At 43.3% G+C, this 22,034-nt stretch overlaps 1 protein-coding gene across 1 annotated transcript in view; it reads right to left on the bottom strand.

Annotated features, from left to right (window-relative positions):
• The window catches only part of LOC120935762 (kinesin-like protein KIF28P), an 85,025-nt gene that overhangs the window by 34,162 nt on the left and 28,829 nt on the right, over positions 1-22,034 (bottom strand). The window contains exons 8-16 of the mRNA XM_040347822.1: positions 21,967-22,034; positions 17,647-17,789; positions 17,018-17,139; positions 13,859-13,949; positions 9,000-9,054; positions 6,320-6,443; positions 5,853-5,997; positions 2,981-3,099; positions 198-305 (exon numbers count right to left, since the gene is read on the bottom strand). Coding sequence (XP_040203756.1) covers positions 198-305; positions 2,981-3,099; positions 5,853-5,997; positions 6,320-6,443; positions 9,000-9,054; positions 13,859-13,949; positions 17,018-17,139; positions 17,647-17,789; positions 21,967-22,034 — 975 coding nt within the window. The remainder of the gene's footprint in view (positions 1-197; positions 306-2,980; positions 3,100-5,852; positions 5,998-6,319; positions 6,444-8,999; positions 9,055-13,858; positions 13,950-17,017; positions 17,140-17,646; positions 17,790-21,966) is intronic.

Here is a 22,034-nt window from a genome sequence, read left to right as displayed (position 1 = left end):
CGTGCAGTAAAATGACACCCCAATGCATTGCATGGTAGTGGAAAATACAGCAATGTGTGTGCGTTAAATAAGCACAACACAAAGTATGAAAGACATTAATGAAAATTGTACAAGAGTATGAGCATTATATAAAATATTGAGCAGTGTGTTGTTTTATTGCATGCAGAAAAATATTCATAGATATATTGTGCTGATACCTGTTGGGTTTTTGTGCTGGTTACTTTTACTACAATGTCTTTCTGAAGATCATACCCTCTGGAATCCGTCAGAGCCAGATTTTTTACCTTCAGCTCAAATTTCAGATCCTGCACAAAATGGAAAAATACCATCATTAATAGGATTTCAGTTCTAAATACACACATTGGGGGTTATTTACGAAAGGAAAATCCACTTTGCACTACAAGTGCAAACTACAAGTGCAAAGTGCACTTAAAATTGCACTGAAAGTGCACTTGGAAGTGCAGTCACTGTAGATCCGAGGGGGACATGCAAGGACAATAAAAAACAGCATTTTAGCTTGTACATGATTGGATGATAAAATCAGCAGAGCTTCCCCTTATTTAAGATCTACCCCTCAGATTTACAGCGACTGCACTTCCAAGTGCACTTTCAGTGCAATTTTAAGTGCACTTTGCACTTGTAGTTTGCACTTGTAGTGCAAAGTGGATTTGCCTTTCGTAAATAACCCCCATTATTTTCATCATTCCTTCTTTGTATAAAACTTGTGTCAGCCTTTCCTGAAGTCTGGCTGTTCATAAATGTTGTGGTATTCAGATGTACATACTTTTGTAATAATGAAGAACGTGTTGCGCTATCAATATAGAGAGTGCATACATTGCTGAAATTCATATATATCAAAAACTGTAAATAAGAATGTGTTAGAAAAACATTCATAAATAATCCAGTAAAGTCTTTTGTGCAAAAAGTTTATTGATACTTGTGTAGCAAAAGAAAATCCATATTTCAGTGTGGATAGCAAAATCTTTACACTCAGAAGTGCACACCCAACTCTCAAGACAGCTATTCTGACCCCAAGATAAGGGTCTTTTGCCCAGTATCCCCATGGAATGGATGGATATCAAGAGCCAAGATTCCAGGATGGGTTACCATTAGGGTTGTCTCGATACCGATACTAGTATCGGTATCGGGACCGATACTGAGCATTTGTGCAAGTACTTGTACTCGCGCAAATGCTCCCGATGCTTCATCCGATAATTTTTTTTCACCCGAGAGCAGGTGGAGAGGGGGCGGAGAGTGAGCGGAGCAGAGCAGTCCTCTGGTATGTCACTAATGGAGGAGAGGAGAGCTGCTGCCGCTATCTAGTCCTTAAAGAGAAAGCCAATCCCCCTCCCCCCGCCACTGCCGTCTAGTTGATCAGCGCTTGGGGAACATAACAGTTTTCATTTGAATAGCTCTGTGTTCCCCGCCTCAAGTCGTCATATATAGCCCCTCCCCCTTGTCCGGGCACTTTGATAGACAGATCACCCATCCCAGGATTGGACAGGTGATCTGTCTATCAAAGTGCCCGGACAAGGGGGAGTGGCTATATATGACGACTTGTGGCGGGGAACACACAGCTATTCAAATGAAAGCTGTTATGTTCCCAGCGCGCTGATCAACTAGACGGAGGCGGGGGGGGGGAGGTTGGCTTTCTCTTTGGGGACACAAGGCTGCATTTGGGGACAAGGCTGCATTTGGGGACAAGACTGCATTTGGGGACACAAGGCTGCATTTGGGGACATGGCTGAATTTGGGGACATGGCTGCATTTGGGGACACAAGGCTGCATTTGGGGACACAAGGCTACACAAGGCTGCATTTGGGGACACATGGCTGCATTTGGGGACAAGGCTGCATTTGGGGATAAGACTGCATTTGGGGACACAAGGCTGCATTTGGGGACATGGCTGCATTTGGGGACACAAGGCTGCATTTGGGGACACATGGCTGCATTTGGGGACACATGGACACATTTAAAAAAAAAGTATCGGTAATCGGTATCGGCGAGTACATGAAAAAAAGTATCGGTACTTGTACTCGGTCCTAAAAAAGTGGTATCGGGACAACCCTAGTTACCATACAACCAGGATGATCAACAGTGGGCTCAGCTACTCTGGCTGCACCTTATCCCAGTCTCTCCATGGAATGGATGGATATCAGTAGCCGAGATTCCAGAATGAGTTACTATACGACCAGGATATTCAAATGGTATGGTAACCCATCCTGGAATTTTGGCTCCTGATATCCATCCATCCCATGGGTATACTGGGAAAAAGTGCAACCAGACCCCAATCTTGGGGTCAGAGTATCTGAGTCCACTGTTGATTACCCTGGTTGTATGGTAACCCATCCTGGAATCTTGGCTCCTGATATCAATCCATTCCATGTGGATACTTCGTACAAATGCAAAAAAAAGCAGTCAGTATCCATCCATTCCATGGGGATACTGGGTAAAAGTCAGAATAGCTGGTAAGTGGCTTGAGTGTTGGGTGTGCACTTTTGGGTGTGAAGATTTTGCTATCCACACTGAAATATGCATTTTTGTTGATACACAGGTATAAATTAACTTTTCGCACAAGAGCCCTTCTCTTCATCGTTTTTCTGTTGGACTTTCCTTGATTATTTATAAATGTTAAACACATTCTTATTTATAGTTTTTGATATATATGAATTTCTTACTTGATTGTATGTATGTATTCTATATTGATAGCGCAACACGTGTTTCATTAATAGTAATATGTATAATGTTTATGTGGACATTTTGTGAGTGCACTGAGAAATTATTATTTTTTTACTATTTGGTGAAACCTTTTGCGCAACAAATAATTTTTGTATACTTTTGTAGTACACTTTTAGTGTTGCCTCCTCCAGAAAATACAAATAAAGGGAAAAAGGGTAATATTAATTCCACCCAAGCTTTTAGTAAAGCTAAAGTTAGAAGCAAATAGTCTAAGGAGTTGTCATTGATTTGCATTGCTTACCTTGGATAACTCTTCACTCATCTGATTTACTTCAGCCACCAGGGGCATCAGTTTAATGTAGTCATGAAAGACAGCCAGGACACTTGGGTCGGGTTTGCCATCTTTACTGCTTATAGCACCTGGATGGAAAGAAGAATTAATCAAACCAGAAAGGCTTATAATTAAAGCTACTCTCTTGCTATTAAAAAATACATAAAAAGACCAGACTGCAATGAATATGTATAGTCAATGTTAGGCCTTGTGCACACGATAGGATAGCCAGAGGACAACGGTCTGAAGGACCGTTGGCTTAGGTTAACCTATGAAGCTGACTGATGGTCCGTCGTGCGTACACACCATCAGTTCAAAAACCGATCGTGTCAGAACGCGGTGACGTAAAACACAACGACCTGCTGATAAAAACGAAGTTCAATGCTTCCAAGCATGCGTCGACTTGATTCTGAGCATGCGCGGGTTTTTAACCAATGCTTTTACATACTAACGATCGGTTTTTACCTATCGGTTAGGCGTCCATCGGTTCAATTTTAAAGCAAGTTCTAATTTTTTTGACCAAAGGTTAAATAACCTATGGGGCCTACACACGATCAGTTTGGACTCATGAAAACGGTCTTTCAGACCGTTCTCCTCTGGCGATCCTATCGTGTGTACGAGGCCTAAGTTTGTAGGGTCTGTGTCCCATGGGGAGATTTGATTTCTCTTTCTGTCCTGGAGGCGCAACAGGAAATCTAACAACGAAAGTTTTTTTTTCTCTTTTCACATTCTGTGTGAGTGACAGTGGTCACCAGAACAAATAAGAGTGGCAAATTTCCCCAGCAGGGACACAGATAGAAATAAAACTTTACTGAGAGTCTAACCCTTTCTCTATCCTGATATAAAAAATGATTTGTCTTTACATACAGCTTAAGAATGAACCTTCCGACTCCAAACTCTGCTGTCTTCAAGAGATAAGCTTGAAAAATCTTCAGCATTTACTACACTTGCAGAAGTGTTGGATGCCATCATCCTTCCCTGTACTTTGTGATTTTGTACACCCGCCTTCATGTCATTACTTTGTCCTGTAGGGACATAAGGGTCAGTGAATAAAACTGCAGAACTCAGTGGGGGTTACGAGCAGTAGACACTCCCAAAAATGCTAGATTCAGAAGATTATTAGCATCTCTTTAAGACAGAGGAGTTCAATGGTGCAGGAGAGGAGACAGGCAAGTATTAATATTAAGTTATTTTTTTCTGACTGGACCTCTTTTTAAAGTTGTTTTAAAGGGACTGTTGGGTGTATCTAAGACATATAAAATGCCAGGGGCTCATTCGGCCCACCAGACTCCACCTACAACCACAGTTCAAAATCACTTAGACTACAGTTGTTAAATAATGGGATTTTTGTACTTGCTCTAAAATCCATTTCTCTTTCATTTATTGACGGACACAGCTCTCCATTATTCAGAACCACAGGGTTATATCGCCCCCTACAGGAGTAAGACACTAGGCAGAAAAAAGACTTGGCTACGCCTATGGGCAGTCCTAAGTGGTATACATTCCCCTCTCTGCTATAGGCCTTAAGTTTAGTAACAAGCAGTGTCAAAAGTAACTCCATAGAGGGGTGGGTGCTGTGTCCGTCAATTAACTGGATTTTACAGTAGGTACAAAGATCCCATTTTCTCTTTTGTTCATGGACACAGCTCTCCATTATTCAAAACCATAGGGATGTCCCCAAGCAGTGCCAGACATGAGGGGTGGGACAACAAAAATCCCAAGGCTAAACACAACAGCCAACCAGGTAAATCGGAGCTAAAATAAAACAACTGGAGCCAAACCCGAACAATACACCCCAAAGAGGGAACAGAAGACCAAGTGTGCACCGACGACCAAGTGGCCGCCTTGCAAACATGTGCCACTAACGCCTGATGACAGAAGGCCCAAGAAGCACTAAGCACCAGAGTAGAGTGCGCTGTTACACGGAATGGAGGAACCTGACCCTTGATAGAATAGGCCTGAGTCACCGTCTGTCTGATCCATCTGGAAATGGTCGCAGAAGAAGTGGACAGCCCTTTTCCTGGCCCATCCGTGATCACAAACAGTAAGTCTGACCCCCGAAAAAGACTCAGTAGCCACCAAATACACCCGAATCGCCCAAACCACATACAGGGCATGCAAAGCAAATGCCTTAGGATGTTTGGGCCTGGAACAAAGGGAAGGCAACGCAATGTCTTCATTCAAATTCATCCCTATGGTTTTGAATCAGAGACTACCTTAGGAAGGAATGACGGACATGGGGGAAGAACCACCTTATCTTTGTGGACCACCAAGTAGGGGGTACGACAAGATAACACCGCCAGCTCCGACACCCTGTGGGCAGAGGCGATTACCACCAGAAAGGCTACCTTCTGAGCCAGCGTTAGCAGGGGAATCTCCTGAATTTTTTTAAAGGAGAACTGAAAGTTCAGATCCCACTGTGGTGAGGAAATCGCACCAGTGAAGTCAGATGTCGAACCTCTTGAATAAATGTACGCACCAGGGAATGCGTGGTCAGGGGTCACTGAAAAAAGACCACCAAGGCCGACACCTGGCCCTTGATGGTTCTCAAGGCCAATTTCTGCTTGACACCTCATTGGAGGAAGGTCAAAATCCGGGCGACTGAAAAAGAACGAGGGTGAAGAACTGACTGATCCGTGGTCATGTGATCACTCAGTTCTTGGTTTTAGAGCAAGCATTGGACAGCAACAGCATCAGACTGCTGCAGCATAGAAGGGAATATTGATGATTATTTTTTTATAAACCCCATACTTCCCCTTAAATGAGCAGACTTTGTAGCCACTTTAATCAGGCCAAAATCAATCTATAAATGACTCTGATTATGAAAGGAAGAGATGCATACCTAGTTTATCTACACTAAAACCCTCTGCTGCTGCCAGTTCAGACTGAAAGAAATCATAGTCAAACTTGCTGATGTCCTCAGAGCCACGTTCAGCTGGAAACCCAATGTAAAGATATCCACTGTTTGAACCAAGGATCAGACGGTCCTGGGGACATAAGAGTTTGTATTAAAGAAAACCATAGTAATACCTGCTAACCAATGATCAAAGATCAAACAGTTAAAATTATAAACATTTTCTTTTCTAGAATTGCAGATATTTTTCACTGTTAACACAAAAACATTAGCCGCGTCACATGATTTCAATAAACATACTATATGTCAAGTAACTTCATTTATTTCCATTCCATGACATATCCAAACCTTTATGACGAATCAAAAAAGGCTGAAAAAGTAACCTTATACCATCTATCTAATAGGAAGGCGTAACCATGTCATAATTTAAACCCACAACTCCCTTCATAACTTACCAGGTGTTGCAGTTTAGTGTCCATGACAATTGGGACTCCATTAACAACAACTTTAGCCTTGCCATAAGGTTTTATTAACACCTTGTTTTCAAAGTTAGTGAAAGTAGCGTGCTTTGGTAAGATTCTAAACAAGAAAAAAAAGTTACATATAAAATTGAGATATCCGTTAACCATTACCTTTTAACATCACATGCATACAAGACTTGCACATAATTGTATTAGACAGCAAGTACTGTATGTACAATAACCTCTTTACAAGGCACCCCAAAGTCTAGACTGCCAACTTGAGACTCTGTGCAACAACAGAACTGTACAATCCCCTATAAGAACAGTACAATCTTCTGAGCAAACAATGTCTACACTCAATTCAATGTAGGTTGATCTGCAAATTTCTGGAATGGCAAGGAAGTCTTACCAGACTGGTTTCACCTCCACCATTACCAGCCAATGTTCAAGGGATCGTGGAAGATACCCGTCACCCAGCTTAGGACTCACCCAAATTTCTGGGGTTTAGCACTGCCTACACACACCATGTAGTTCTCTTCTACATCACTTAGGATGTTGCATCCCACTTATCTTTCAGACACTGGTTTATGTCCTTCACAGAGCCAGCATGTTCAACACAGCAGAAAGCTGTCCCGTATTCCTTTCAATTTTTCTACAATTCTAAAATATTATGTATCACTTTATTGAGTACATAGATTTACTCACATGAGTACTCACCTTGCTTAAAAAAATACAACCACACACATACATCCTCATGTATCAAAATGCATGGAGAACATACAAACTTGATGCAAATAGTTTTCAAATAGATCGTTTAAAAAAATAAATTTTTATCAAATGAAAGCTCTATGGGGCAGATCCACAAAGATCTGCCCCGGCGCAGCGTATCTGAGATACGCTACGCTGCCGTAACTTACATTTTTTTGTTTGAAGCCTCAACGAATTCGCGCCGTAAGTAACGGCGGCGTAGTCTATCTCTCGCGGCGTAAGGGCGCGGAATTCAAGTTGGGCGGGTAGGGGGCGTGTTTCATTTAAATGAAGCGTGTCCCCGCGCAGAACGAACTGCGCATGCGCCGTCCCTAAATTTCCTGCCGTGCATTGCGCGAAATGACGTCGCAAGGACGTCATTGTTTTGACTTGGACGTAAATTACGTCCATCCCGCGATTCACGGACGACTTACACAAAAAAAACATTCAAATTAAACGCGGGAACGACGGCCATACTTAACATGGCAGGTGTAACTATACGCCACAAAACAGCATCTTTAACTATACGCCGGAAAAAGCCGACTAGAGACAACGTAAGTGAATGGGACGGCCGCGCGTACGTTCGTGGATCGTCGGAAATAGCTAATTAGCATACTCAACGCGAAAAACGACGAGAACTCCACCCAGCGGACGCCGAAGTATTGCATCTAAGATCCGAAGGCGTACGAAGCTGTACGCCTGTCGGATCTAACCCAGATGCCGTCGTATCTTGGTTTGAGGACTCAAACCAAAGACAGGACGCGGGAAATTTGAAAGTACGCCGGCGTATCAGTAGATACTCCGGCGTACTCTTTGTGGATCTGCCCCCATATGTTTAAAAATTATATAAATTTGTGTGGGTACAGTGTTGCATCATTAATTGTCATTCAAACAGTGACAGTGCTGAAAACTGAAAAAATGGTCTGGGTGGGAGGAGTATGAAATAGTCTATTCAGCATTGTCATTACTTGAAATGCATATTTATATTGCTTGCTTGTAAAGCGGAAATCAAGCTTGCAGTGGAAGCGCCTGCTGTGTAATCTTCTTATATTACTATATTCTGCTTCATTAAACATATTGGGGTAGATTCAGGTAGGGGCGCGCACTACTACGGAGGCGCAGCGTACCGTTTTTACTCTACGCCTCCGTAAATTACGTGCGCTATGCTTCATTCACGAAGCAGTAGCTCCGTGATTTGCAGGGGCGTTCCGTAAAAGTGGCCGGCATAAGCGCGCGTAATTTAAATGATCCCGTAGGGGGCGTGGATCATTTAAATTAGGCACGTTCCCGCGCCGAACGTAGTGCGCATGCTCCGTCGGGAAACTTTCCCGACGTGCATTGCGGTAAATGACGTCGCAAGGACGTCATTTGCTTCAACGTGAACGTAAATGGCGTCCAGCGCCATTCACGATTCACTTACGCAAACGACGTCATTTTCAAAAATCGCGACGCGGGAACAACGGGTATACTTAGCATTGGCTGCGCCTGCTAATAGCAGGAGCAGCCTTACGCAGAAACCGACGAACGCAAACGACGTAAAATTAGACCGCCGAGTGCGCGTACGGTTGTGAATCGGCGTGAGTATGCAATTTGCATACTCTACGCTGACCACTATGGGAATGCCACCTAGCGGCCAGCGTAAGAATGCAGCCTACGATACGATGGCATAAGAGCCTTATGCCAGTCATATCTTAGGCTGCAGTCGGCGTATCAAGCTTTCTGAATACAGAAAGTCGATACACCGGCGCTACTTAGCCGGTGTATCTATGGATACGCAGGCGTAATTGCTACCTGAATCTACCCCATTGGGGCATAGGGAGTGTTTTGAAGACAGTGGTTCCATAAAAGATCCAGGTACCCATCATTTTCAGAGAAGGTCAGTAGAGAGAATAGTGTATCAGGTTTTGACTAGCTACTAAATACATACCCTAGTCCCCTCAAGGTAATTGCGTTAGAAGGAGCCTGGCCAACGTCAGATGACCCTGAAGCAAGAGGGAGGAGTAAACTTTATCATATGATACCACTTTTTGCTCAACTACAATACAAGGTAAATTCTCTGAATTACCGATACTAGCACGTGAAGTGAAATAAAATGGTGTACACTTGTAATATCGATTCATGTGTAGGAAAAGCTCTATTTTTCTAAATTCCCATATGAAGGTATGCTTAAAGTAGTTCATTTCACTTAACTAACATAAATTAGAAATAGGCCACCTCCTCCACCTGGCTGCTTTCCACTATCAATTGACATGAGAAAGAAGATTGATATTGCATTTGAGAGTGAAATGCTAGTTCATCTAATTGTATTCCTCTACTGCACATGTCAAGAGAAGTCACAGCTAACTGGGAAGAGTATTTCCTTATTGTCACTTTTTCCTTCTATTTTTTTTTTTATCATTTTTTTTTTTTTGAAAATTTCTTTTTATTGAAAGTTTTTGTTGACATAACAAAACATACATTTCTTGGTAAAACACCAAGTAAACCATTGGTCAACATGACCATGTGCATACAACAGAGCCATCGCAGATGGCAATAACCAATTGAACTCCCTCCCTCCCCCCCCCCCCACTACTCAGTTCCCTCCCCCTGCGAAACATCAGCGCAGGGCTCCTCTGCAAGAAAAAGAGATTTACACCTTGCTGAGTGTTCATCATTATTCATATTCCCGATGCACCGGAAGTCAGTCAATTGCAGGTATAGAAATGTATGCAGAATTCAGACTTTATTTACCTATTCACACTATCCAACCGTCTGATCAGATTCGTACCAGGCCCTCCATACCTTTTCAAATTTACCCACACAGCCCCGAGACAGGTATGTTGCCTTGTAATATGGGAGCATAGCATTCACCAGCCCTTTCCAAAATGCTATCTCTGGTGCCCCCGGACTCTTCCATTTGAGCAAAATAGCTTTTTTCCCATAAAATAAGAGTATGCTAAGTAACGTTCTATGCGCCCTGGATGGGACCACCTCCTCCACCAAGCCCAACAGACAAACACTGATTTCTCTAGGTATGGGTACCCCCAGCACTCCCTCTATGCAGGACGTGACCCCTGTCCAGAACTGCTGAATCTGTGGGCAATCCCAAAACACGTGGTGTGTGTCTGCTGGCGAAAAAGTGCACCTCCAACATTCAGGTGGCACCGACGGATAAATCACTGCCAGCCTGGCTGGGGTGTAGTAGCTTCTGTGCAGAAATTTAAACTGAATGAGTCTGTCTCGAGCCGCCACCAGATATTTAAACGGACGATCCCACATGTCATCCCACTCCTCCCCTTGTATACCAGGGACCTCAGTCGCCCACCGCTCTCTGCATTTTACCAAGGCCTTAGGACTAATTTTAAACAATTCTTTGTATGTCACTGATAGAGTTTTGGGCAAATCTTCTGTCATTAGGAGGTCTTCTAATCTTGAAGGAAAGGATGCAACCGTCTGTGCTTCAAACTGTGTCTGGAATGCGTGTCTCAGTCTCAAATACCGGAAGAATTGTGTGTTGGGAAGGTCATGTTTGACCTTCAACTGGTCAAACGTTAAAAGTACCCCATCGCGCGTAATGTCCTTAAGTAGTTTGATCCCCTTGCCCGCCCAACCTGCAGCATCGTCAAATTTATAGAATTGTTGGAGCTTCGGGTTCATCCACAGGGGAGTCGAAGGGGAGACCCCCGTGTAGCTGGGACAGGCCAATTTTTCCACCTCCACCCATGCCCTAACCGTGGCCTTCATAGATTCTGTCAGTGGGAGGTCCTTTCCTGTACCTCGATGTATCGCTAACCGAAGGGTCTCGTAAGAGCCTAAATGGGCTGCCTCCAGTATGGTAGCTGAATCTCCCGCATCTGAACTCAACCATCTATGTATAAAAACTAGTTGCCCCGCCAAATAGTATTTGCGCCAATCAGGCACTGCCAGCCCTCCCTGTCCCCATGGTTCCTGTAGAACCTTCAAACCCAGCCTAGGTGATTTTGGTGCCCAGAGAAATGTGGTTGTGATGCTGTCCAACTTCTTGAAGAAGGACTTCGGTATCCATACCGGAGCATTCCTCAGAAAATATAGAATGACTGGGAGAATCTTCATCTTTAGAAGATTAACCCTGCCAATCAGAGATAGAGGGAGTTTCTGCCAAGTCAGTGCTTTCTGCTTAAAGAATGTCAAAAGGGGGAGCAGGTTAAGAGACATGTAATCCGACGCATTCGCTGTTACCTTCACACCCAGGTAAGTTATCTGTGTAACCCACTTTAGTGGTAAGTTGGGATCCGCTTTTTCACTAGCCCCCTTATCTAAGGGTAAAATGGACGATTTGCCCCAGTTCACTTTCAACCCTGAGTATGTAGTAAAGGTGTTCATGATACCCAGAGCAGTGACCAACGACTCCCCCGGATCTCTGAGAAACAGCAGAAGGTCGTCTGCGTATAACGCCAGCCCTTCATTTATACTACCCACCCGAATTGCTTTTACTCCCTCCGACGCCCTCAGCGCCACTGCAAGGGGCTCCATCATAAGGGCAAATAAGAATGGTGACAAGGGGCACCCCTGCCTAGTACCCCTCCCCTTTTTTTTTTTTATCATTTTTAATCGCTCATTCATTTGTGTACATATTTGTTATATATGATTTCATTTCATTTAGTTGTATAAATGATTTCATTTTATTCAGTTGTATTCTAATTTATATTTCATATCTGTATGTTCTGTTGGTTTCCTTTTACTATGGTTGAAGTTTCTAAGTTATTGGTCCATTTTTATTTTTAAAATATTTAAACTTAAAAAAAAATCTGTATTTTTTTCTATATACTACAATTGATTTAGAGAGTTTGTTTATATTTGCATTTTACCTATTTTATTTGTCTTTAACGTGGTCTTTTTTAATTTACACATTTCTTACATTGTTCTCTTTTTACATTGCTTGAAATGCACTTTGACAGCCCTGCACAAATCACCCTTAAGGCCTCGTACACACAGCTGGATTTTCCGAGAAAAAAAGCCAGACAGGCTTTTTTCTAGGAAAGTCTGGCCGTGTGTAGCCTCCATCAGACTTTTTTTTCGGAAGTCCGACGGACCTTAGATAGAGAACCTGTTCTCTTTCTTCCCTTTGGACTTCCGACGGACTCACGGCGGACTTTTGCACAGTCAAAAGTCCGACCGCGTGTACAAGGCATTAGAATACATTGCCGTAAATAACTTTATGCTTTTTTCCTGAGAAACCCAAGTTTATTATTCATCATTTGATGTGGTCATGTGGCCCTCTAAATCAAGGGTTCCTAAGACTTGAGAGGGAACAGACTGTGGTCAGTGGTAGTTAAAAAATTCCCTGGCATCAATGGCCATAAACAAAGCCCCAGGCTCAGTGGTCAATAGGCATAACAAATGTGGTCAGCAGGGAGAAGGGCAGATAATGCCCCTTTGTTTGTGACAGGATTATTGCCCCATTGTATCAGTGAGAGGCACAGTGTTCCATCATTGGTGACAATGGAACAAATAGTGCCCCATCAATTGTGTCATTTGGAGAAATAATGCCCATTTGACTGTGTCAGGGAGGAATAGTGCCCGTTGTACAAATCATAAAATGACTGAGGCTGCTGTGCTAATACATTCACCAAATATTAAAGGATCACTAAAGGAATTTATTTTTTTTAGCTAAATAGCTTCCTTTACCTTACTGCAGTACTGGTTTCATGTCCTCATTGTTTGTTTTTGCTTTGAAGTTGCTGTGATCTCCACACTTCCTGCTTGTCTGGCTCCTTATGAAAAATCTCATGGCAGCTTTTCACTGTGGTCCAAGCTGTGTGTCTAAAACTCCTCAGAACCAATCAGATTCATTTTAAAAACAAAACACTGCCCTGGATTTGTTTGTTTTTGTTCTGTGGGTCTCTTTACGTCACAGAAACATGAAACCAGTTTAAAAACGAAAGTGAAACTGCAGGTACATTATATGATTGAATTTAATCAATTTTTAATCATTTTAAAAGGAATCAGTTAACTTTTATGTCTCTATACCCTGTAAACAGTCTTTTCAGCAAAAAAAATGTTTTCCTTTAGTGACCCTTTAAGTTCAAATATCCAATCATGTGCAGATGAAATAAGAAAACAGGGATATTCTTTTTAAATGATTGGATAATTGAAATTAATCTTTGCACAATTTATTGTGTGAAAATTCACAAATCCTTAGTAAATCAGTATTAGAAGAGTTTAACAGAATTGGAAAATGCACTTCTCACATACTGTAAGGCCTTGTACACACGAGCAGACATGTCCGATGAAAACGGTCCGCGGACTGTTTTCATCGGACATGTCTGCTGGGACAGAGAAAGCGGTGACGTATAAGACACCGACGTTCTCTAACACGCGAGTTCAATGCTTCCACGCATGCGTCGAATCAATGCGACGCATGCGCGGGATTTTGGGCCACTGGTTATACGTCATAACCAGCGGACATGTCCGATGAGTCGGACTAACCATCGGACATGTCCGACGCACATGGTTCCAGCGGACAAGTTTCTTAGCATGCTAAGAAACTTTTGTCCGCTGGAAACCTGTCCGCTAGGCCTGGAAAACTGTCCGCTAGGCCCTACACACGGTCAGACATGTCCGCGGACCAGTTTCAGCGGACATGTTCGGTCGTGTGTACAAGGCCTAAGTGGTCACAGGAACCTTAACACAGGGACCATTTATTGGGCTGTTATTTAGGAAAGCTTTTTCATATTTTTTATTTTTCCTTTTACATTGAACAAAGAGGGTCAATAAGACAAGATTGAGTCACAACAACATGTGCATTGTGAAGAAGCAGTGTATTACCTTCTTGAATGAAGTATTTCAGCACTCCAGACAGCTGTGGGTCTTCATTTATGTTCAGAAGGTAAGGAAATGACTGTATCATTCTCCTCTCCTTGAAGAGATGTAATCAAAGTTTGATTGAGGGTACAATGACTTTTCGCATAGAGCAAAGAAGGTGAGCAATTTCAATGATATTGTAGTCTAGTACAAAGTAGGTGTTCGGCCTATATTTCTCCTCCACACCAATTTCTTCTAGGACTCCTAAAAGGACTTCTCAATGGACTCCTCAATGAGCTGTAAAGTATAAAGAAGAGCACTGGACACCGATAAGGTGCATGTCCACATATCATGAGGAGCCTATTTAGCCTGCTGACCTGGACCTAAACACCTATGGTAGAGTAAGTTTGCAGAGCTCTGGAGGATCATTCACACAGCTTAGCCGGAAGATACAACTGTACACCAACTTCTGACTATAGCAGTCAGCTCCTGCCTCTTTAAGTAGCCACTGTTTTTGTGGAGGGGGACAGATCCTGAAGCTGAAACTCAAATACTTTGGCCACCTAATGTGAAGAGAGGACTCATTGGGAAAGACCCTGATGCTGGGAAACTTGGAAGGAAAAAGGAGAAGAGGATGACAGAAAACAAGATGGATAGATAGCATCATCGAAACAATGAACATGAAGTTAGGCAAGCTCTGGGAGGCAGTGGAGGGCAGAAAAGCCTGGCGTGCTATGGTCCATGAGGTCACAAAATGTTGGACACGACTAAACAACAAAAATCCGTCACACACAGACAGGGCCATCTTTAACACAGGGCAAAAGGGGAAGCTGCCCTGGGCCCAGTCATTGTTGTGGGGGCCAAAGCAGCTGCCCCTTGTGCTGCAAATAGTTGATAAGTGGGGGGCGCCCAATAAAATTTTTGATCAGGGTCCAATCAATATTAAAGATGGCCCTGCACACAGCAATTAGTCCACTCTCTGCTCTGCACCCAGGTGACTCTGGCTATATGCACCCTGAACTCAGCTCTCCGGATCCTGCTAAGGGTGTCGATATGCAGCAGTGATCGTGTATACTGGACAGCTATATGCACTCTCTGATCTCCCTCATGGCAAGAGGAAGCGGTGTCCTGTACAGCTTGAGAAAATGCCGCTTTCTCCCCTGTTTCTTGCATTCTTCTTAAGTGCTTGATTACAGTAGAGTCTCTTATCTCTGGACTACAGTTCCCTCAGTGCAGTGCTGTCTAACTCATCCTATTGAATTCTTTCTGCTCAGCAGCTCCCTCCTCTTGCTGTTATAGCTGTTAATCAGTTCAGCAAAACAGGGCAGCAGCTACAAAGAGAAGTATCTCACTCCCATTGTTAGCCAAGCATCTGGCTACAGTAGTCACAAATGTAATCACAAATATTTACATAAAATAAAAAAAATTTCTTTTGAAAGATCTTTAGTGCAGCATCCACGAGCAAAACTAACACCAGGTGCAATTTAAAAGGGGGCACTCAAAAGTGAAGCACACAAAAAAAGTGCACATTGTGTATCAAAGATGTCTCCTCTGAAGAGAAAGGACCCAAACCCTGAACCCCCTCCTGTCAGGGGTAGAGTACTTTTGGTCAACACGGCCCAAACCAGATATACCACATTCTCCAGGGGACCGGTTGAGGCTAGGTCCATTTGAGTACTAGTTGATATCACCTCCCCACTGCATCCAGTCAGAGAAAACATTGAATTCATTGAGTGAACCTTTGTTCACAATGCAGCAGGGCATCCACTCGGTATGTGACCCAGAAGCTAGGGAAGATCACTCAGGTAGCAGTGCATAATACAGTGTGATTTCCAGCTTCCAGCTGGTCCAAAATGGACCAATGTAACTATGTAAAATAATGCATATCTGGATCTCATCTTTAATTTTATTGATCTATTGGAACACATTTATTTAGACTTGGTGTGAGCATCTTGCTTTCAGCAACTTGTTCTACCCTGAACAGAAAACGTCAGACTTATGTCTCGTACACACGATCGGTTTTCCCGACGAGAAAACTGCCATGTTTGCTTTTGGTCGGGAAAACCGGCCGTGTGTATGCTCTATAGCAGTTTTCCCGACTGCGAGCAAAAAAATGAGAACTTGTTCTCTTTTTTCCCGCTGCGATTCTCTGCGTCTTTTTGCTCGTCAGTTTTCCTATGGCAAACACTGCAGTGGAGCATACACACGGCTGGTTTTCCCGACCAAAGCTGTCATGTTGGGAAAACCGGCCGTGTGTACATGGGGAAAGCAACCAAGCAGGTTCTCGGTTTTCCCCTTGGTTTTCCTGGCGGACTTTTGACGGCCGGGAAAACCGATTGTGTGTACGAGGCATAAGGCTGCGTTCACACTTTGGAATTTGGAATCACGGGCAGAACTGCCCTGCACAACATGCCTTTGGGTGTCATTATCCCAAAATGCACCCCAACTACAAAGCAATTCTGCCGCGATTGTAGCTCACCAATCATGGTGACAAACACACGTAGGGCAGCCCATTCAAGTGAATAAGCTGGCCCTATGGGTCACGCAAAATCACATGCAAATTGCTCTTGGAAGGAGCATTTCCGCTACAAGATTTTCAAACTAGGTGATGTGTGAATGGAGCCTAAGAGAGGGAGGGCATCTGTAGGGGCCAATCAGGTGTTTTTTGTGAACATGTTGTTGCAAAGACTATGCTGGCAGTAGGAATGAGCAGAGATGATCTCACCAGTCTGCTGCTGGTTCTTCATTGTCCAGTCACACTGGGTGCAGGGAGCTGACAAACTGCTCAACTGCAGTACAGAAAAGTCAGGTCACCAACCTGGCTCTGCTTTCTAGTGGGACTGTATAAATCACTGGAATGGCTGTACAGAAACACAAATGCTTTGACCAACGTATATGAATTTCTGCCGTGTATTTAGTCATTCCCTGCAGAAGGGTTGCCGCCTTATCCCTTTAAACCTGAACACATATTAATTACACAGGTTCTGAGGCTAACTTAATGCAGATAAGGCACTAAGTGAGTTTAATTACCACCTTAATCAGCCACAGAACCTGTGTAATTATTATGTATTCGAGTTTAAAGGAATGAGGTGGCAACCCTACGGGCCAGGAGTTTGGACTACATGGCATTTTTTTTAGATGGCCACAGTTCAATTTTGAAAGATACACAAAAAGTATATTGACCTGTGTTATTGCAGCAAACTGTTGTTCCCATTCTTTCCTGGCTTCTTGTAGCTGCATTTCCCACGTATTTTGAATTGCTTGTATTCTCAACTCGTTTTCTGCAAGCAGTCGGCGCAGTTCCTCTATGATTTAAACGCAGTTTAGAACGTATCAGTTACAGAACATGTATGGCATGACCAACAACAGGTGTGGTCTAAATTGTGGGCGTGGCTTAAAGGGGATTTCACCAAACGAACAGGCAGCAGTGCAATTGAAAGCAAAGCAAATGTAACTTTTAGGCCAGACGTGCAACTTCTTCTTTTAAATTCACACTGATTTTTTTTTTACCACATGTATCATTTTCACAGCAAGAAGGACAGTCCAATTCCCTTGCAAATATTTATCATCATCATTATCTAGAAAAGTGTTTTTAGTATGTGAACATGTGGTGGTTATGCATTCTTGTTTCCCTTCTACCTTAAGACTTGAAACATATGAATAAATGGGGATGAAAAGAGAAAACAAAAGAATGCTCAAATTCTGCTTATATGAACTGCAAGGTGTACAAAAAGACAACAAACATACCAATCATACCAAATACAAGTTTATAAAAAGATATAAAAATAATATTTGTACACATTTTAACATACTGGTCTCTTTTTCCACCCTCTTTCCTGAGCTCCCGAGTCCTGCCAGCCTTGATAAAAGCTTGTTATTTTCTGCTTTCAGCTCCTTAATAAGGCGCTCTGTGGGACTGGCATTGATAACCGCCTTGTTCTTGATCTTCTTTGCTCTAATGCATGAGCAGAAATACAAATTAGTAAACCTATCGTAAAACAATTATTAGAATGTAAAGCAGTAACAATATAATGAGGTAGTTTGAAGTTGACAATGAGGACACTGAATGTGCGGCTTGCTCTTAAGTCTAGTACACATGGGCCAATTGTCAGGCGGCATGGGCCAGTTCAACAGAAACCGTCCAACATTTGGCCCGGATGCACTGGAGTTGGTCCAAGAGAAGCCGGCCATTCGGCCTGCTTCTGTCTAAGGGGCATGACTAAAAAAGGTCTGCTGACCGTCTCCTGATTAGCGCTCTCTCAGCCAAGAGTGTTCTTGAGGGGGGGGGGGGGGGGCGGGAGGGGGATCCCTCAGAACACAATAGAAGAGCAGGGGAGATCAATGTACTAAAGTCAGATAGTTAGTACAGCTGCTGTTTACGAGGTGTCGGTTTTGGGGTGTTGGACAGGAGGTGCAAGAGAAGCCCTCTCTCCAGCTCGAATTTCTCCACCAGGTACGTGATAGTGACTATCAACTTTATTGACAGTGCTATGGAAGGAGTTCAAAATTACGGGAGCTGTAGGAGGTCACTTTTGGTAAGTCAGAGTAAGAGCAATGTTCTCTGTCATCTTATTACAAACCTAATTAAAGATGTTTTTTTTCCGGAGACTTACCCAGTATGGTGGGCACCTTTAGGTTCCATGTTTCCAATTCAGACAAAAAGTTATTTTACAAATATAAACTTTTGTTTTCAAGCCTAGGATTAGATCATCACTTGTAGAAAGCTGTGTGGGAGGCCTTCTTGCTTTATATCCTATATATTAGTGATGCGAGAAGCAATCAGGAACCTTGATTTCCCATTTGGCAGCTCTTTTTGGTGTCCGTTATTCTGGGGGGGGGGGGGGGGGAGGCTCAGTTTATCATCATCAATAAGATGATAGGCTTGCTTTAATACAGCATTTAGCAGATCCTCACATGGACCACTTACTGAGGGCAAAAGCACAACGTGTGAAACACAATTCCAATGTCATCAGCTTCAGGTAATAGGTTTCATGCTCAGCCATCTCAAAGTTAGGTAACTTACTCTGTCCCTCACCCAATCCTCACAAACTCAAGGGATCCCCAGTGCACCACATACCTAGCAAAGGTCTACCCACACTCACATTACATCATTTCAGGCACCACACTCTGCTTGTATGTGTTCTGGGTGTCAAACTACTTTTCCACATGCAGCAAACATACCCAGGTTAACAGATGACTGTCCTGTGTTGCTTCCAACATGCGCTTCATACTCAGAAGTACTGGAAACTGGCCCTACCTATTAGTACAGCCCAGCGCTCAGGAATAAGCTACAAAGATATCTTAAACACAACTGTGCAGTGTAGTGCAGTGTAATAGGATAGGGACATTTCCGCCCTCACTTGGATACGGCGAGCAGCCTCATGCGTAGAGGCGTGATGACGCGGGTGTCGTACGAGCGCATCCAGCGATCATTAGGGGCGATCTCTGAGTATACTTTAATCCGGTTGGTGAGATGGGGAGTCACACCCTCAGACGAAGTCAGGAAGTGACAAAACGCGTCAGGACGGGACTCCCCATCAACCAAACCGGAAGTGACGTGTGCGCTCCACGGAGGCTAACCAGGAAGACGCTGGAGGAACTGTAGAATGGCAGTCTTCAGGGTCAAGTTAGTGAGAGCCATTACAGCACACATCTTTTTACCTGTATTGAATATCTTTTCTGTACGCATATATGTACAAAAGGGGTATCTATTTTGGGTTTATTAAAGCTTTAAAAACGATACTGCTCTATATGGATTTTATTTTCCACATATGATCACGGAATCGGATATCAAGTATCAGTAAAGTGGTGAGCAGAGACGGTGGACACGGAGGTGTAATGAATGCTTTTTGAAACCTTATATCTGGTGAGTGTATCCCCTGAAGGCAGGGGCAGACTGACAACTCATGGGGCCCCCCGGGCAATAGAAGATTATGGGGCCCCCAGGCTACAGATGGCCACCATGCCAGGAGGCAGTGCAGAGGTGGTGCAGCTAAAATCTTGAGATTTTCACATCAAAAGCATGTTGGTATGGAACATATAGTTACATAGTTAGTCAGGTTGAAAAAAGACACAAGTCCATCCAGTTCAACCACAAAAAACAAAATAAAAAAACACAGTAAAATCCTATACACCCAACTCCATACCCACAGTTGATCCAGAGGAAGGCAAAAAACCCCAGCGGAGCATGATCCAATTTGCTACAGCAGGGGAAAAAATTCCTTCCTGATCCCCCGAGAGGCAATCGGATTTACCCTGGATCAACTATACCTACAAATCTTAGTACTCAGTTATATTCTGTACATTTAGGAAAGAATCCAGACCTTTCTTAAAGCAATCTACTGAGCTGGCCAGAACCACCTCTGGAGGGAGTCTGTTCCACATTTTCACAGCTCTTACTGTGAAAAAACCTTTCCGTATTTGGAGGTGAAATCTCTTTTCCTCTAGACGTAAAGAGTGCCCCCTTGTCCTCAGTGATGACCGTAAAGTGAATAATTCAACACCAAGTTCACTGTATGGACCTCTTATATATTTGTACATGTTGATCATATCCCCCCTTATTCTCCTCTTCTCAAGAGTGAATAAATTTAGTTCCTCTAATCTTTCCTCATAGCTGAGCTCCTCCATGCCTCTTATCAGTTTGGTTGCTCTTCTCTGCACTTTCTCCAGTTCTCCTATATCCTTTTTGAGAACTGGTGCCCAAAACTGAACTGCATATTCCAGATGAGGTCTTACTAATGATTTGTACAGGGGCAAAATTATATCTCTGTCTCTGGAGTCCATACCTCTCTTAATACAAGAAAGGACTTTGCTCGCTTTGGAAACCGCAGCTTGGCATTGCATGCCATTATTGAGCTTATGATCAACTAAAACCCCCAGATCCTTCTCCACTACAGACCCCCCCAGTTGTACTCCCCCTAGTATGTATGATGCATGCATATTCTTAGCCCCCAAGTGCATAACTTTACATTTATCTACATTAAACCTCATCTGCCACTCAGTCGCCCAATCAGACAGAGCATTGAGGTCGGCTTGTAAATTGGAGACATCCTGCAAGGACGTTATTCCACTGCATAGCTTGGTGTCATCTGCAAAGACAGAAATGTTACTTTTGATCTCAGACCCAATATCATTTATAAATATATTGAAAAGTAAGGGTCCCAGCACTGAACCTTGGGGTACACCACTGATAACCTTGGACCATTCAGAGTAAGAGTCATTAACCACGACTCTCTGAATTCTGTCTTTCAGCCAGTTTTCTATCCATTTACAAACTGATATATCCAATCCTGTAGACCTTACCTTACACATGAGCCGTGTGTGCGGAACTGTATCGAACGCTTTTGCAAAATCCAAATATATCACGTCCACAGCCACGCCTCTGTCCAGGGTTTTACTTACCTCTTCATAAAAGGAAATCAGGTTTGTCTGACAACTTCTGTCTTTCATGAATCCATGTTGTCTGCTGCTTAAATAGTTTTTTTCCAGCAAGAACTCATCCATGTGGTCTTTTATTAAACGTTCCAGTATCTTCCCAACTATAGAAGTTAAACTAACAGGTCTATAGTTACTTGGTAAAGACTTTGTTCCCTTTTTAAATATGGGCACCACATTGGCCCTGCGCCAATCCAGTGGTACTATTCCTGTCTTTAATGAGTCCCTAAATATTAGATACAGTGGCTTTGAAATGAAATGATGAAAAAAACACCGATTTTTACATACTGTCCCTGGTTTTACTGAGCCTGGCTACCCTGATGGGGCCCCCTAGTGGCATGGGGCCCTCGGGCAGTGCCTGAGTGCTCCAATGGTCAGTCCGCCCCTGCCTGAAGGGGACAAATCCCCCCACGTGGTGAAACATCCCTTGGTGAAAGGAGCACCCTGTCATCTTCACTGACTGTTATTTACACAAACGCATTGTTTGTAGCGCTGCTGCAGGGCATTTGTAGACTCTTTGGGAGTTTTTCAATATTTCTGCTTTTTGTTATGCACTTCATACTGCCCCATATTCTGTGCCAACAGTCTAAAGGTCAGATCATCCAACGTGGACAGTTTCTTGCATACTTGTAAACTGGCCCTAGTAACCAAAACTTTTACCTGTGGAGAACCTCTTACATTTTACATGAATGTATTACCTTTCAGCATATCTGAGTGTTGACAAAGTCTCCTCATAGCAGATGTCTGCTGGACTCACTGCAGCAAT

Source organism: Rana temporaria, chromosome 4 (genome assembly GCF_905171775.1).
Source record: "Rana temporaria chromosome 4, aRanTem1.1, whole genome shotgun sequence".
NCBI classification, from domain to species: domain Eukaryota; kingdom Metazoa; phylum Chordata; class Amphibia; order Anura; family Ranidae; genus Rana; species Rana temporaria.
The sequence above is the reverse complement of the archived record's forward strand: the minus strand, read 5'-3'. Positions and strand labels throughout refer to the sequence as shown.